General features: G+C 42.2%; 1 protein-coding gene across 1 annotated transcript; it reads left to right on the top strand.

Moving 5' to 3' along the window:
• The first annotated feature begins 1,559 nt into the window (after nucleotides 1-1,559).
• DEFB121 (defensin beta 121) lies at nucleotides 1,560-3,134 on the top strand. The gene is made up of 2 exons (XM_005214974.5): nucleotides 1,560-1,891; nucleotides 2,993-3,134. Exons 1-2 carry the CDS (start codon nucleotides 1,837-1,839, stop codon nucleotides 3,118-3,120), a joined length of 183 nt encoding a protein of 60 aa, XP_005215031.1. The 5' UTR covers nucleotides 1,560-1,836; the 3' UTR covers nucleotides 3,121-3,134.
• Nucleotides 3,135-17,150: the final 14,016 nt, after the last annotated feature.

The following is a 17,150-nucleotide window of genomic DNA, read 5'->3' as shown; positions in this document are numbered from 1 at the left end:
GATCCCTTTTCAGCTTGTGAAGTTACCAGGGCATTTTGTTTTATAGTACCTTGTGCCAGATGGGAAAGGATTTGTTATGAGAGTCTCCTCTAATGATGAAAACCTGTTAGATAATGTACATAATGGGTTCAGGTCATCTCTTCATTAGGTTACCTTATTCTGCTAATCAACGATCAGAAGAATAAACATGCAGGGCTATGATGGAGTTCTTCACTGAAGGAGAAGTAGATCTCAAAAGAAGAGTGCAATACTAGGAGAAACTCTGTATCCCTAAGGGTTCTTTGGATGTACAAAGGAAGCCCTTTAAATTTCTGTAAGAGTGGAGCCCCTGTGAGTTTCCCCACTTCTCAGTCTCCAGTCCTTCAAGACTCTTAGCCAAGTGTCCTACTCTTCTAACTGGAAACATTTCCTTTCTCAAAAATGGAGAAAGTTGTGCCCTCTGGTCTTGAAACTCAAATGGCACCTCAGGTTTCTTTTCTACAGTCCTTTCTAGAAGGAGAGGAAATGAGTTCCAGGGCTAATTTTCTCACTACTAATCCTTAGAAGTAAGCCACTTGTCAATAGAGCACCATTTTCTTTTTCATTCCTCTGCTGCCAAGGGTTGGGTCAGTTATTATGACGAATTTGTCATCATTGGCCTTATACAAAACCTTTTCCTATGTATTTTACTGATTTATTGATTTTTACCCTCATAATCATGTGAAATCACAAACTTGAATCAAGATTGCCAGGAGAAAACAACCTCAGATGTGCAGATGATACCACTCTAATGGCAGAAAGTGAACAGGAACTAAAGAGCCTCTTGATGAGGGTGAAAGAAGAGAGTGAAAAAGCTGGCTTAAAACTCAACATTAAAAAACCTAAGATCATGGTATCCTTCCCATTATTTCATGGCAAATAGAAGGGGAAAAAGTGGAAGCTGCAGAGACAGATTTTATTTTCCTGGGCTACAAAATCACTGCGGACAGTGATTGCAGCCACAAAATTAAAACACACTTGCTCCTTGGAAAGCAAGCTATGACAAACCTAAACAGTGTACTAAAAAGCAGAGCATCACTTTGCCGACAAATGTCCATATAGTCAAAGCTATGGTTTTTCCAGTAGTACATGTAAGCATCTTGTAGTGTATACAGAAGTTAAAATACATGTAAAATGTATATAATGCAATTAAAAAGTTACCTCAACAAAAGATTTGGGGAACAAGACACAGAAAGACAAGTGCTGCATGATATAACTTCTTTGTAGAATCTAAAAATTTTTTTTTTAAAAAGTCCAACTCACCCTGGAGAAGGAAATGGCAACCCACTCCAGTACTCTTGCCTGGAACATTCCATGGACTGAGAAGCCTGGTAGGCTACAGTCCATGGGGTCGCAAAGAGTCGGACACGACTGAGCAACTTCGATTCACTTAGGGTATACAAGGTTTTCACAAAAAACTGGTCGGGTTCCTTGGCTAAGAGGAGACTCTGCCTTGGGCCCGCCGGTGTAATAAACTGCACTCCACTAAAAAAATAATAAATAAATAAATAAAAAGTCCAACTCATAGAAACAGAGAATAGAATGGTGATTGCCAAACTCTGGGGGTGGAAGTGGTGGGACAAATATATATATGTATGGCTGGAAGAGCAGAAGAAGGTGGCGTGTCCAACAGCCATTCTACTACTGTGGTTGATTACATATCTGTCTGTCTAATCTTAAATGACTGTTCCCTTTCTGGTTCACTGATCATGGCTCTACCATGCTCATTGGGGCAATAAATACCAGTCTGGACTGCTCAGCATGGAGTCCTCTGACTGTCTTGCCAGCCTAGAAGCCTCCTATCTCTATCCATAATTCATGAAGTTCCTTCTGATTTTGACCATTACCCTGCTCCTGGCCCAGGTCACCCCAGGTAACCAGGATCTTTCCCAAGAGAAAGTGGGTCAGGGAACCTGATGCATATTTAGGGAATTCTGGTGGCTCTAATAGCTTGGGCTGGGAGAATGGCCTTGGGCAGGGAGAATGGCCTTTGGATATCTCACTAACCATATTTAGGATATCTCTCAAACTCAAAAGGGGAAGTTTGAGTTCCCCAGTGCTGATTTTTCAGTGGCATTAGTTGACCACTCTGACCTTCTCTCTACGGTTGGCTCTGGAGAAGTTGAACAAGATGATGGCGAAGACAGGGTGGGTACTCGGAGGGGAGAGACTTGGACACAGAGTATGGAGGAAATGGGAGTTTTCCCAAAAACATTCCTTGGGATAATTTGAATTTTGATGTATTGTTGCCTCTATGAAAACGGTTCCTTGATTTCTGATTGTTTGAGGATTCTGATTCTACTCTCTCAGGCAACCTCAATTTACCTGGGCTACTTGAGGTTGTACCAGAGAGCTGTTTCTAATTATCTTGACCTGTCAAGACCAGTGAAAAGCTCTGGAATGTGGAAAAGAGTTCCATAGATGGCGAGCTGCAGTCCATGGGGTCGCAAAGGGTCAGACACAACCGAGAGAATGAACAACAAAGAAAACTTGCAGATGTTCTGATGGATGTATTTCAGATTCCTGTCCCTTTTCGTTGATATGGTCAGAGAGGGTATCCAAAAGTAAAGGGAAAAGATGGTTAATTGACACCTGGGTACCTGTGTACCTTATAAAGGGGAGGGGGGGGAATGAAACCCTACCTGGGTACCTTATAATATGGGAGAGATGAAACCCTGGAGAGAGGGGCCCTCTTGCCTCCCCAAAGGGAGCTGGTTGGGGTGGGGAAGCAGCCAAGTAGGTCCCAGGTCACTGAGTGGGGAGAATTTTGGAATTGTGACTGGGGACACAAGTGAGAAAAAACAGTGACTATAATCTCCCTTAAACCTGGAGGATGCCTTAGGAGGGCTTTTTCTTCACATGTCCCCTTATTTCCCTATAACTGTCTTTTCTGGTGGTCTTTGGCCTCCCCCTTCCCCAACCTGCTGCTTATTTCTAGACTGATCCACCCCTCTCCTTTTCCTTTTAATTTCAGCCATGAAGTGTTGGAATAAGTTGGGAAGATGCAGAGAAACGTGTGAACAGAATGAAGTGTTCTATATAATGTGCAAGAATGAGGCTATGTGCTGTGTATCTCCCAAGCACCTGCCTGCCAGAAACTGAATCTTCAAACATAGCTGGAAGATGGAGATAAATTTTTGTGGTCTGACACACCTTATCCAAACTTGAGTCTAACATCGTTGGACCCTATGGTTCTGGTAAATCATTCTTGCCTGTACTTTTGTGTCTGATGGTTCTATTCAGTTATATTATATTTAGAAATAATAAATATATTATATTGTATATAATTTGTATATATTATATTTAGAAATAAATAAGGAATGGAGTAAGGTGCGTATGGGTATTGTGGAGAACAGGATGGACCTGTTGGTAATAATTTCAGTCTTCTGCATGTCTCTCGGCCTTGCTGGCCCACGGCTGGTCCCACATGATGTAAATAAGGAATGTTCATTCTATTCTCTGATTCTTGTTTTCTAGACCAGCACTGCCAACAGAACTTTCTGCATCAAAAGAATGGTTTCTTATTTGTGTTGTCCAATGTGGTAACTACTAGCCACGTATGGCTATTAAGCAGTTGAAATGTGGCTAGTGTGACTGAGGAGCTGAATTTTTAATTTAATCTATACTTCAATGTATATAGCCAACTATGGCTATGGTTATTGTATTGGACAGTGTAGCTTTAGAGTCTAGAGATATAAAGTGGAGACAGGCTGGGGGCTCAGCCTCAGGTATTTTAGGTGAAGTAAAGGAGGCCAGCTAGGATCTGCGAAGAACATAAGAACCCATTCTTAGCCTGCCCGTTCTCTTTCTATATTTTCATGCCAAGGGCTGCAACTCTCCCTTGATAATACTTGCAGTTCTGTCCTGTTTGGGACTCCAGGATTGTGTCATTCACACTGGAGAGAGTTGATATCGGGCCCAATGTGGATTCCTGCTCCATCTCTTTCCCTCCCTTTCTCCCTGGTTGGCACTGCTTGCTACTGAACTTCTAGCCAGTCCTTTTCCAGGACTGAGTTGGAACTGAGACAACAAGGATTTTCCTGTCTTCAGCTCCATGATTTGGGTCATGGTCCAAGTAGCCCTAACCCATTGCTACTTATCTGGCTAATCAGAAAGAACTGATTTTTTATCCTGAATCAGAAAGTTCTATTCAGGGCTACCTGTCTACTATTTAGTCCCTTTATATGAGAACACTGAATCTGGCCTCGGCCTTATGGCTTGATTCAGTCATCTCCAGCCTGCCTATTTGATGATTATTTCTAACCCTAGAGTCTAAGTATTACTGCTGCTGTCAAAGGATGAGCATTCGATTCAGGATCAGAAGATCTGACTTCAAATCCTTATCAGATGCTTCTGGGCAAACCATTCGATCCTCTCTAATTTATTTTCTCATCTATAAAACAAGCATTTATCTTACCCAAAGCATGGGGTTATTAGGAGGATTAAATAAAATAACAGGAAAGTGCCCAGTACAGAGTCTAACACACATTTGATTCCAATCTAGATTGATCTAACTCCTTAATTTTCTCCTGTTAGACTCTGCATAGAAATACCCTGCCTGTCAAAAATTAAGATCCACCTTCTCCAGTTTGTCCCAACTCCTACTTGCCAGAATGAATCAGTCTTAAAATTGAAATGAAGCCTTAACCTCACTATGTTTTCACTGACCATCTGAATCTCCTGATTTCACTTCCCTCTGTGCTCAAGTTGGAGATGATGATCTAGCCCTGTAGCAGTTCTTTTGCAGACAGTCTCAATACCCATGTTCCACGCTGCTTGAAATAGTTCCAGTCTAGCAGAATGCAACCACTTGTTTGGCTTCTCCATATGTATGTTTTATCAACTGGTTATTTTTGAAGAAAATTATCTACCTGGCTTCAGTGATTTCATAGGAAATTCAGGGCCTCAAACCTCAAATAGCATTCAACTCTCCTACACCTAATTTATTCTTTTCTTCTAGGAAGCTTGGCTTCTCACTCTCTGAAATCACTATTCCATGACTGTTTTCTCTCTCCTCAATTTTCTACTACTTCCTCAACAACTCTTTCATCTTTTCTTGACTGCTGCTGCTGCTAAGTCACTTCAGTTGTGTCAGACTCTGAGTGACCCCATGGACAGCAGCTCACCAGGCTCCTCTATCCCTGGGATTCTCCAGGCAAGAATACTGGAGTGGGTTGCCATTTCCTTCTCCAATGCATGCATGCATGCTAAAGTCGCTTCAGTCATGTCCGACTCTGTGCAACGCTATGGACAGCAGCCCACCAGGCTCCTCTGTCCACGGGAGTCTCTAGGCAAGAATACTGGAGTGGGTTGCCATTTCCTTCTCCACTTTTCTTGAATAGATCTACCTATTCTTTCATTCAATTCTATAACTCCTGTCTTCCTTTTGGATAGAACAATTTTGCCTGCTCCTGAGAAACCAACCCCTCCACTTGTCCATATTCCTCTTTTCCTTCCCTACTCAAGGATTTCATTTTCAATTCTTCTCTTCATCTCCCTCTTCTCTTCTGGACCATTTATATCACTATACAAAGATGTTCTCATACCTCCCATCTTAAAACAAAACATCCCTTGGTCCCATTCAGGACTATGCCCCATTTCTTTGCAATTCTTCAAAGAAAAATTTCTCAAAATGCTGACTACCTTCACTTTCCTACTTCCTCATTTCCCATTCACTTTTCAAATGAATTCAGTTTGGCTTTAACCTTGCCATTGAAACTTTTCTTGTAGAGGTCCTAACTATCACTGATGTTGTCAAACTCAACAGAGGCATCCCTATCTTCCTTTCATTGACTTCTAGGCAATATTTGACATCGGGGCCACTACCTGCTCATTGAAATGCTTTCTTCTCTTGATGTCTAAGTTACCGGATGCTTAGGTTGCCTTTAACTTGCCAAGCAACTTCCTTTCGGTCTTCTATGTAATCTCCTCCTTCACTTCTGCCTAATCACAGGGCTTCCTTCTGTCCCCCGCCCCCCCCACCACTGGGTGTTTTGAACACCTTCCGCGTGCTGATCACTTCCAAATTCATATCTCTGACCCCATTCTTTCTCAAACCTCTAGTTGATATATCTGCCTTCTTAAGTGACGTCTTCATTTGGATGCCTAATGTATCCTTTTGGTGAGGACTTCGCTTCACCAAGCCTTGTTATTACCCTATTATCTCCCTTTTCAGTAAATACTAACAATATGTACCCAGGTGCTCCAAACTAGAAGGCATCCTTGGTTCTTACTTTGCTTCACTGCATTCAATTTATCAGCAAATCCTATGGCTCTACCCTAAAAATGTGTCTCAAGACCATCCATGTCTTTCCATCTAGTTCAAGCTATTATTAGCTTCTTTGCCTAGTTTTTCTTTTTTTGAAAAAAAAAAAAACTCTTTATTTTATATTGGAGTATAGTTGATTAACAATGTTGTGACAGTTTCAGGGGAACTGCAAAGTGATTCAGATGTATGTATTGTATTCTTTTCCCATTTAGGTTGTTACATGATATTGAGCAGAATTCCCTGTGCTGTACAGTAGGTTCATGTTGTTATCCATTTAAAATATAGCAGTGCATTCATGTCAATTCCAAACTCTCTAACTATCCCTCCCTCCACCCCTCACCTCTGGTAACCATAAGTCTGTGAGTGTGTTTCTGTTTTGTAAATAAGTTCATTTGTATTATTTCTTTTTAGATTCTGCATAAAAGGATATCATACGATATTTCTCTTCCTCTGATTTCCTTCACTCAATATGACAACCTCTGGGCCCATCCATGTTGCTGCTAATGACATTCATTCTTTTAAATGGCTGAGTAATATTCCATCATATATATGTACCACATCTTCTTTATCCATTCCTCTGAGAATGGACATTTAGGTTGCTTCCATGTCTTGGCTATTGTAAACAGTGCTACAACGAAGCCACTATTAATCTGAATTTCTACAATAGTATCCTAACTGATTTCTTGTTTAATCCCCTAATTAATTTTCTACACAACCAAAAGATAAATTATATCCTGTAACTGTTCTGTTTGGGCTTCCCTGGTGGCTCAGTGGTAAAGAATCCACTTGCCAATGCAGGAGACACTAGTTCTATCCCTGGGTTGGGAAGATCCCCTGCAGGAGGAAATGACAATCCACTCCAGTACTCTTACCTGGAAAATCCAATGGACAGAGGAGCCTGGTGGGCTACAGTCCATGGGATCACAAAATAGTCAGACATGACTTAGTGACTAAACAACAACTCTGTTCTGTTTTACCCCAAACTATGGCTTCCTGTTTCCCGAAGAGTAAAATCTAAGCTCCTTGCTATAACTGGTGAGGCCCTGCCCAATCTGACTTTGCTTACCTCTCTGGCATCTTCCTTCCTCCTTACAATCAGGTCATTCTGGCCTCCTTTCTGTTCCCTCATGTCAACAATCTTTTTTCTGCCCTAGGGCCTTGCTGCGTGCCATTCCTTCTGCCTAAGAAAGCTCTGCCTCTGATATGTGTGTAGTTGTGTTTTGGTCTCATCTTCCAGGCCTTATGTCTTTTCTTCTGGACAAACCCTATTTTCATATGAGTAAACTGAAAAAAAAATTTTTTTAAGTATAAAGTTATTTATTTTAATTGGAGGTTAATTACTTTACAATATTGTATTGGTTTTGCCATACAGCAACATGAATCCACCACAGGTATACACGTGTTCCCCATCCTGAACCCCCCTCCCTCCTCCCTCTCCATACCATCCCTCTGGGTTTTAATAATCGGATTTCTTTTTAAAAAATTTAAAGACTCAGCAACAGTTTCTCATTCTTGAAAAGTGTCGATCTTCAGGAATCCTTCTCAGTTTGCCACAATCCTCACCTAAAGTTTCCCTGATGCAGAAGCTAAATATCTAGAATGGTACTAAAAAACCCCAAATGATGACTCTGATATACCATGGTAGTACATCTGGCCTTCTTCCTTCATTTGTGTTACTTGCCTGTCCCCAAAGGCAACTGAACTCGGGGCTTTGAATTTGCAATAGATGTGTTTCTATGAAGTACTGGGGGAAATATAGTTTATAAATCAAACTACATCTGAATTGTATATAGTTTGCTATTCAGTGAAATCAACTGTAACCATAAACAACCTCTTTTGTATATCAAATGAGCACACTTGATTATATTTCTATTGCCTTGACAAGAGCTACATCTTAGCGTGACATATAATTTTGAGAGCTTAATTTGACCTACTAAAATTTTATAAAAATGTCTTCCTTTTATTATTATGACATTTACTTTTGCACTTGGGATGCTTGAAATCAGAGTGACTGTTCTTTCTTTGCAAGTAATCTGTCTAACTTTCTTTTCCTGCATGGATAAGATCATATTTCTTATACAGTTTTTATTATTATTATTTTTTAAATATAAATTTATTTATTTTAATTAGAGGTTAATTACTTTACAATATTGTATTGGTTTTGCCATACATCAACATGTTTTTTAAAATTTAGTTTTTAAATTTTATATTGAAGGGTAATTGATTTACAATATTGTGTTAGCTTCAAATAAAACTATTACTAAGACAAGTTAAAGATGGAGTAAATTAATTTTTGCCAGGGACATGACAAGCTCATTATAGCTGTAGATCTAGACTTTTTCTTCTACCCTAGCAAGTTTTCCTTTTTGCATATAGCTTTAAAAAGAAGCTTTTACCACTACATAAATTTCATGTAAAGTTTATCCACGCTAAGTGGTATGGTTCAATGATTTTTGCTTTCAGAACGTTTCCATCATCTCCCAAATTTCTTTGTAGTCATTTGCCATTAATCCCTGCTCCCACCCTCTGCTGCTGCTGCTAAGTCGCTTCAGTCGTATCCGACTCTGTGTGACCCCAAAGACGGGCAGCCCAACAGGCTCCCCTGTCCCTGGGATTCTCCAGGCAAGAACACTGGAGTGGGTTGCCATTTCCTTCTCCGATGCATGAAAGTGAAAAGTCAAAGTGAAGTAGCTCAGTCGTGTCTGACTCCTAGTGACCCCATGGACTGCAGCCTACCAGGCTCCTCCGTCCACGGGATTTTCCAGACAAGAGTACTGGAGTGGAGTGCCGTTGCCTTCTCCCCCCTCTAGCCCTAGCTAAACTTGAGCCAGGAATATACTTGCCCCAGTCATGACCTCAGCCTTAGCCAGGTATTGGCCCTCCTTAATCACTCATCACTGACATCATCACTCCCACCTGACATGGGTGTTCAGGTCTTAAGTTTAAATATCATCCTTGATTATCATAGCTAACAAAGTTCTTCATGTCACTGCCATGTCTTTCTTAGCACTTCTCAAAAATCAGTGATTATTTTGTGCATTTACCCGTTTCTTGTCTATCAGGAGAATTTGGATTTCTTGTCAGTTTCACTCTTCACTCCATCCGGAATGTAATAAATATTTGCCAACTCTATGAATATTTAAAGCTCAAGAAGGTCACCTTTTCACTTGAACAGGTATCCCCTCCCAAGTTCTCATGCTTTACCATCGTCTGAGATGTAAGCCTTTTGATGCTGCCCTCTTCACTTCTCACGTCAAGTCGGCACTCACAGCTTCTTGATTCTTCCTCCACAATATCTTTGTACAAATTCCACTCTCCCTCACTATTGTCAGGGCTGCCCTTTCACGTCAGTCTCTCATTAGCATCCTTTCTCCTCTTTTCTCCAGACCTTCTCTCCTGAGTTTTGCTGCTGATCTCTTACCTCCCTGCCAGGTCATATTCTGGCGTCCAACCTCACAGGGGTTCCTTGTTGAATAATAGAGCAATGTTTTCTCAACATATTTGATGATAAAACACCTTAAATTTATTATTGGATATAATGATTAGAGTTCATCAGAGACCAACTTAAGCAGAAAGAAAGGAAGGATAGCAGGAAGGAAAACATGGAACTCACAGAACTGACTGGAAGTGTAGACAATTGTACTCGGAAGGACAAAGGGGGTATGGGGAACAGAAAAAATGTACCAGGGTCCCGCCACCAGCATTGGTGTCCTGGGACTGGACACCAACATCAAATCTGCCTGAACTTCTCCCACAGTGGCTCTGCCTGCTGTGCATACACGAGTATTTTCTCCACTTTCTCTGTGGTTTGGATTTAGTTCTTTATGATTCAGATTTTTTTCATTGGAGCATCCAGTTGGCTGAGCCTGGGTTGTGTGTCTGCCTGCTAACTCCCAAGGTGGCACAAAATATTGACCCTTAGTACTTTCTGTAGCACCCAATCTTTCTCAAGATTGAGAAAGGGTAGGATGGGGCTGTCTGCTGTTACCCTGTTTGTTTAATCTATATGCTAAACACATCATGAGAAATGCCAGCCTGGATGAGTCACAAGCTGGAGTGAAGTTAGGCGGGAGAAACATCAACAACCTCAGATACGCGGATGACACCACTCTAATGGCAGAAAGCGAGGAAGAACTAAAGAGCCTTTTGATGAGGGTGAAGGAGGAGCATGAAAGAGCTGGCTTAAAACTAAATATTAAAAAAACTAATATCATGGCATCTGGCCCCATTACTTCATGGCAAATAGAAGGGGAAAAGGTGGAAGTAGTAACAGATTTCCTCTTCTTGGGCTCTAAAATCACTGTGGATGGTGACTGCAGCCATGAAATCAGAAGACATTTGCTTCTTGGCAGGAAAGCTATGACAAATCTAGACAGTGTGTTGAAAAGCAGAGATGTTACTCTGCCGACAAATGTCCATATAGTCAAGGCTATGGTCTTTCCAGTGGTCACATATGGTTGGAGAGCTGGACTGTAAAGAAAACAGAATGCTGGAGAATTGATGTTTTCGAACTATGGTGCTGGAGAAGACTCCTGAGAGTCCCTTGGACAGCAAGGAGATCAAATTAGTCAATCTTTAGGAAATAAATCCTGGATACTCATTGGAAGGACTGATGCTGAGGCTGAATTTTGGTCATCTGATGCGAACAGCAAACTCATTGGAAAAGTCCCTGATGCTGGGAAAGATTGACGGCAGAAGGAGAAGAGGGTATCAGAGGATGAGATGGCTGGATGGCATCACCAATGCAATGGACATGAAGTTGGGCAAACTTTGGGAGATGGCGAGGGACAGAGAGGCTTGGTGTGCTGTAGTCCATGGGGCCACAAAGAGTCGGACACAACTGGGCAACTGAACAACAACAACAACTTTCTGTAGTAGAAGATCAGCCCTCCTTTCTGTCAAGATCCAGAGAATGGAGAATTATTCCCAGATGAAAAGGGATTCAGATGCTGAGTGTCCAAAGATGCGGCACCAAGCGGTCACTGCTAGGGACTATTATCCTCAACCATTTCCTCTTACCTGGAGTGTTTTCTCTTCCACTTTGATCTTTCTGATTGCCAAGGCCAGGACAAGGGAGAGAAGAGGAAGGTGCCCAGAGTGCAACCTAGAAGGAGGCACTCACCATCAAGGTCGTGCAAATGTCTCCTTATATGTTGCGCACTAGGCACCTCCTTCCCCTCACCCTAATCCCGACTTTGTCGATGGCATCCCACATTTCCCTTTTTCAGCACCCACCACACCTATACTTATGTTTGTTCAATGTTTGTCTTTATGATAGACTGTAATCTCCAGGATTGGAGAAGGAAATGGCAACCCACTCCAGTGTTCTTGCTTGGAGAACCCCAGGGACAGGGGAGCCTGGTGGGCTGCCATCTCTGGGGTTGCACAGAGTTGGACACGACTGAAGCGACTTAGCAGCAGCAGTAATCTCCAGGAAGACAGAGACCACAGCTGATTGATTTTCTGTCCCAGAACAGAATTGGCATAAACTGGGGACTCAACCAATATTATTTTAGCAATTGTCTGACTTAATTACTTATACGTTTGGCTTAAAATAGACATTAGAAATGGCCTTGCAAGAAAATTCCTTCTTTTAGGCATAGCTTCACATTAGAATAGTGTAAGTGTCTGATATGAATAAACATGAAAGTGAAAGTGAAGTTGCTGAGTCATGTCCGACTCTTTGCGACCCCATGGACTGTAGCCTACCAGGCTCCTCAGTCCACGGAATTTTCCAGGCAAGAGTACTGGAGTGGGTTGCCATTTCCTTCTCCAGGGGATCTTCCCAACCCAGGGATGGAACCTGGTCTCCCACACTGCAGGCAGATGCTTTACCGTCTGAGCCACCAGGGAAGCCCTGAATAAGCATGGAATGATACGAAAAATACATGTTGAGATAATAAGGCAAGATGCTTAACAGGAATGGGTGACACTGTCCGTTGCTGTCATACATTGGTCAATCCTTCTATTATTGCTGAGCAGATTGAAAGGTATGCTTTTGTGAGTCAAGTGACATCTTCTCTGAATATCGAGAGTTCTTGAGGACAGCATGCCTTTCCCTAAAAGAAACATTATTGCACATTAATGAGATTAGCGATATAAATGTATTAGAATTTTTAAACAAACATTGTGGCAGAATGATAAATTAAGATTTTGATGTAGCAATTACCTGATAATTTATTTATCCATTTTCTTGAAGCGTCAGCAAAAAGAGTACAAATATAATTTTTTTTTCTGCCCAGTTATTGGAAGGAAAGCCAGGATACTTTGTGTTCCTCCTTTTTCACTGGAGAATTGAGTGTGTGTGTGTGTGTGTGTGTGTGAGTTTGTGTTCTGAAGCCAACCTTGTCTCTCCCTCTGCCCTCATCTTTGTTAGGGAGGCCTAGGTGCAAGAGAACAGTTAGATTGGATTGTCTCAGAAGTGGGATGAAGACTTTGTCTTAGGGTCAAGAGAGGAAGAGAAGCCCATCATTTGGGGGTGTTGAATCTCCTTGACTGGGAGAAGAGATGGGGTTTGGTTTCATGGGTGTTTGATAAAGTACTCCAAGGTGACAGGTACTCAGATGGGGTTGCCAGCATGGCAGGCAGAGGCTGTGGACCCAGCCACTAGGTTCGTGGTCCTGAGAGAGGCAGCAAAGGCCTCCAGGTTGGACTTGAGGTCAGTGGAGAAAGCCATGGTGGTGAGCAGTTCTCCAGCTGCCCAGTGAATAACTGGCAGAGTTCATCAGCAGTATCCTGAGCATGAGGAAAAGAGAAATGAACATCATCATCATGAAATAGGGATCAGGTCCTTCCTCATTTCCCAGAACCACGAGGAACAAGTGGAGAAGATCAGGAAACCCCAGTAACAACTGGCTCTGGACATCTCACTTACTTTGCAAGTGGTATCTTGGAGTGAAATTAAAAAAAAAAAGAAGTGCAGCATTTCCCAAGTCTTGAATGTAGTGGGGCATTCATAACTGGTATGTGACTATTAATATTTTAAAGAATTTTAGATTTTTTTTTTTACTAGTATCTATTTCTTTTACAGAACATTGCTTGAAACGAGACACAGCTGGGGCTATCTTGCTGTAGGGGTTTCTCTAGCATCCACACCCTCTTTAGTAGCCCGCCTCCTAAACACACACTTTCATATGGCCTTGGCATTGGCATCACCTTTCTCTGAGCTACAGATGTTCACCTGGATACTTTACCTTCCTTGCTGGGGAAATGAGGAAATGATATAAATGTATGAGAGTGAGAAATGTCTGTAAAAGGTGGTGATTCTATGATTCTCATTTCTTTTACCTTTTTGTTATGTTATTAACAAGGTTGGTGGGAGGAATAAATGAGATCAGGTAAAAATACTTGCCCTGGGAACTTGATAATTGGTACTTCCCTCCTCCTCTCTACTGTGGGATTCAGGCTGTAGGAAGTGGGCAGTCCCTTTAAAACTTCAAAATGTAACTTGTAAAGATTTCAGGGGTGGGTGGTGCCAGTCTCAGAGCACTGGCCAGGCCGGAATGTACCCATGTGGGAGGCATTACAAAGGCCAAGGCTACAGTTTGTTCTGGTCTTGGCGGGTCCCAGTAATACCATACAATAATCGGGGTCTAAGTTGACTCTGACCAAAGCCAGCCTCTTTCCCTGTCTCCTGCCACCTTCTCCCACAGTGGCTTGAGCTTGGCCACCTCGACAGCCCCTGCTCCCTGTTCCTCCTCAGCCCCTTAGCTATGGCCCAGATTTCCCAGCTCAGCAGAAAAATCACCATGCAACTGTCACGGATGGAGTTCTAGGCCATGGCATTTGAAGATCTGAGAAGAAACACAGAAGCACATATATACTCAGAAGTACACAAACACTTGCCCACATACCAGTTACACATCTACACACAAACTGCAGGCAACTACAAACATTCTTGCACATCCAAATACTCATGTATACAAAATACAAACAACACATGCACAAAATAAACATAAAAGATATTTGAGCATACACAGCTATTTTTAGATTTTATATGTGTACACATTGAAATTGAAATTGTTAGTCACTCAATCTTGTCTGACTCTTCGTGACCCCATGGTCTGTAGCCCACCAGGCCCCTTTTCCACGGAATTCTTCAGGCAAGAATACTAGAGTGGGTTGCAACTTCTTTCTCCAGGGGATCTTACTGACCCAGGGATTGAACTTGCGTCTCCTGCACTGCAAGCAGATTCTTTACCACCTGAGCCACTTACAATATAAAAAAAATGTAATACATAAATGCAGACACCCAAATGTGAATATGCCATAGCAATTAAACCAACTCTTTCAATTTCTCCTTATCTCAGTCAAGGCCATTTCTCTGAATCATTGCAGAACTTCTTGGACAATCTGTGTATACAAGGATTCATAGGTGGCTTATGAAATATTGCAAAGAGGAAGGGCCTGGAATCTGGGTTGGAATCCTCTGATTTATTTCAGTAATCACAGCAAATACTGCAGTCACTAAATGTCAGGTGGTGTTCTAAGTGCTTTATAGTATTCATTCATTTGATCTTCATTAACAACCTTAAGAAAAAAATACTATTACTAACCCACTGTATAGCTGAGGAAACAGGTACAGAGTTAATGAAAATTTCCAAGATGATGCAACCAGGAATCTAATTTCAGACTACAAGTTTGTCAACATTTTGCAATGTTGTCTCATTCAATGCTGAGTTCTGCAGCATTGAAATAAACCATCTTTTTCACTGACTGATATCATTGAGGATACAGAGTAAGGTGCTCAGCTCCTAACCCTGAGCCAAACTCAACCCCTGGCATCTCCATCACATAGCTGGATACTGCCCCCACATTCCCTCATCCTGAGCAGCTCCACTGCCCACTGAGCAAATCCTGCCAACACCTACAGCCAGTGACCTTAAGCACAGAGTCCATGGTGCTGCCCAAGTAGCTTTCAAAATCAAGCAACAGTCAACTCTGGAAAAAGAATGTACTTCTGAAGAATGACACAAAACATGTTCTTAGGCTGAAGCGACAACAGGTTTTCAGATTTTTTGACTTTATCTTTGGCCTGTGCCTTGCCGGGATTCCTAAGGATGTACAGTTTTCCTATTGGGCCTGTCCAGCCCTGGCTCTGCTCACAGGTTTTCCCTCTCAGACTCCGTCACACATGGTGGCTTCTCAAGACTATTCATTTCTATTCATTTTCTGCAAGTCCCATCTCTCCACCCCACCGAGGAATTTAGCTCCACTGTTACTGAGACTGTAGAAGCTGAATCCACTCAAAGTTCCCATTCCTTTCTCTCTCACCTCAAAACAAAGAAATTGGGACTTCCCTGGCTATCTAGTGGTTAAGAATCCGCCTGCCAATGCAGGGGACACAGGTTTGATCCCCGGTCTGGGAAAATCCCACGTGCCATGGAACAACAAAGCCCATGCTCTGCAGCAAGAGAAGACACTGCAGTGAGAAGCCCATGCACTGCAATGAAGAGTACCCTCTGCTCATGGCAAATACAGAAAGCCCATGTGCAGCGAGGCTGACCCAGTGCAGCCAAAAATAAATAAATAAATATTAAAAAGAAAAACAAAGAAATTGTAAGTAAAGTGTGTTATTACCAGTCATGCGCTGCACTAAACACTGGATAGACATTTTTAACCACTTAAAGGACACAGCAAACCATCAGGTACATATGATTATCATCCCCAAATTGGTTAAACAATTTGCCCATGCTCACTGCATCAGTTAGGGTTTTTAGCGAATGAAACTTTGACTATTTGCCAGCTCAGAGGATGCATGGAGTCAAGCTGAGAAAATGGTGGGGTAGATGGAGCCAAGGGGAAGAATCAGCCTTCAGACCCAGTAGTGAGGATAGAGCTGCTGTTGAACACCATTGTTTGGGACCCTGAACTCCACTCCTTGTTACTATGCTTCCCTACTGACCAGGGCACTGGCTTTCATTGTGGGTGGGTTCTTTTGCTAAGATAAGCCCTCCACTGTTACCGCTTCCTGGAATCCCATGCACTCGATTCAAAGAACAAAAAGGGAATCTAATTGGCTGAGCCTAGGCCACGTGCTCACACCTCAGCTGCAAGAGAGGCAGGAAAACAAGTATTTGAACAATGGGAGGTGACACTGTCCCTCCACAAGACCGCTATGGTGACAGGATTCCCTCCAAATGGGAAGATGAGACAAGATGAGACTGTCATGAACGGTAGACAAGACAAAAAACCCCAGACAAATCTTTACAGTAGTCACATAGAGAGCAGCTCACAGAGGTGGATTTGAATTTAGGTTTGTTTGACAAAAAAAGGGCTTCCCTGATTGCTCAACTGGTAAAGAATCCACCTGCAATGCAGGAGACCCTGGTTCGATTCCTGGATTGGGAAGATCTGCTGGAGAAGGATAGGCTACCCACTTCAGTATTCTTGGGCTTCCCTTGTGGCTCAGCTGGTAAAGAATCCACCTGTAATGCGGGAGACTTGGGTTCGATCTCTGGGTTGGGAAGATCCCCCGGAGAAGAGAAAGGCTACTCACTCCTATATTCTGGCCGGGACAATGCCATGGACTTCAGTCCATGGGGTCACAAAGAGTTGGACACAAACTGAGTGACTTTCACTTTCACTTTTGACATAAAAGTTTCAGGTTTTAAGAGCAATGCTATGAAGTCATTCTATAAACCCCCTTTCTTTCAAAAGAAAGAAAAGTCTGTTAAGGTCCAGTGTTTTTATCTAATTCTTTGACTCCATTCCCTTTGGCTTGTCTAGAATTTTTCTCCACCAGAAACCCTGTTTTCTTTCGTATTTTCAATATCTCTTGTTATACAGTGTATTTCACCTCAGCTTAAAAAATGATACGTTTCCCACTCTTTACAAATATCTTCCCCTTGATCTGGACCCTTTT

Source organism: Bos taurus, chromosome 13, assembly GCF_002263795.3.
Source record: "Bos taurus isolate L1 Dominette 01449 registration number 42190680 breed Hereford chromosome 13, ARS-UCD2.0, whole genome shotgun sequence".
NCBI classification, from domain to species: Eukaryota; Metazoa; Chordata; class Mammalia; order Artiodactyla; family Bovidae; genus Bos; species Bos taurus.
The sequence above is the reverse complement of the archived record's forward strand: the minus strand, read 5'-3'. Positions and strand labels throughout refer to the sequence as shown.

Bases quoted from the DNA above. Each gene is read 5' to 3' on its own strand.
- DEFB121 (XM_005214974.5), top strand. From the start codon at position 1,837: ATGAAGTTCCTTCTGATTTTGACCATTACCCTGCTCCTGGCCCAGGTC. The intron at 1,892-2,992 runs GTAACCAGGATC...TTTTAATTTCAG, and splicing joins CCTGGCCCAGGTCACCCCAG to CCATGAAGTGTTGGAATAAG.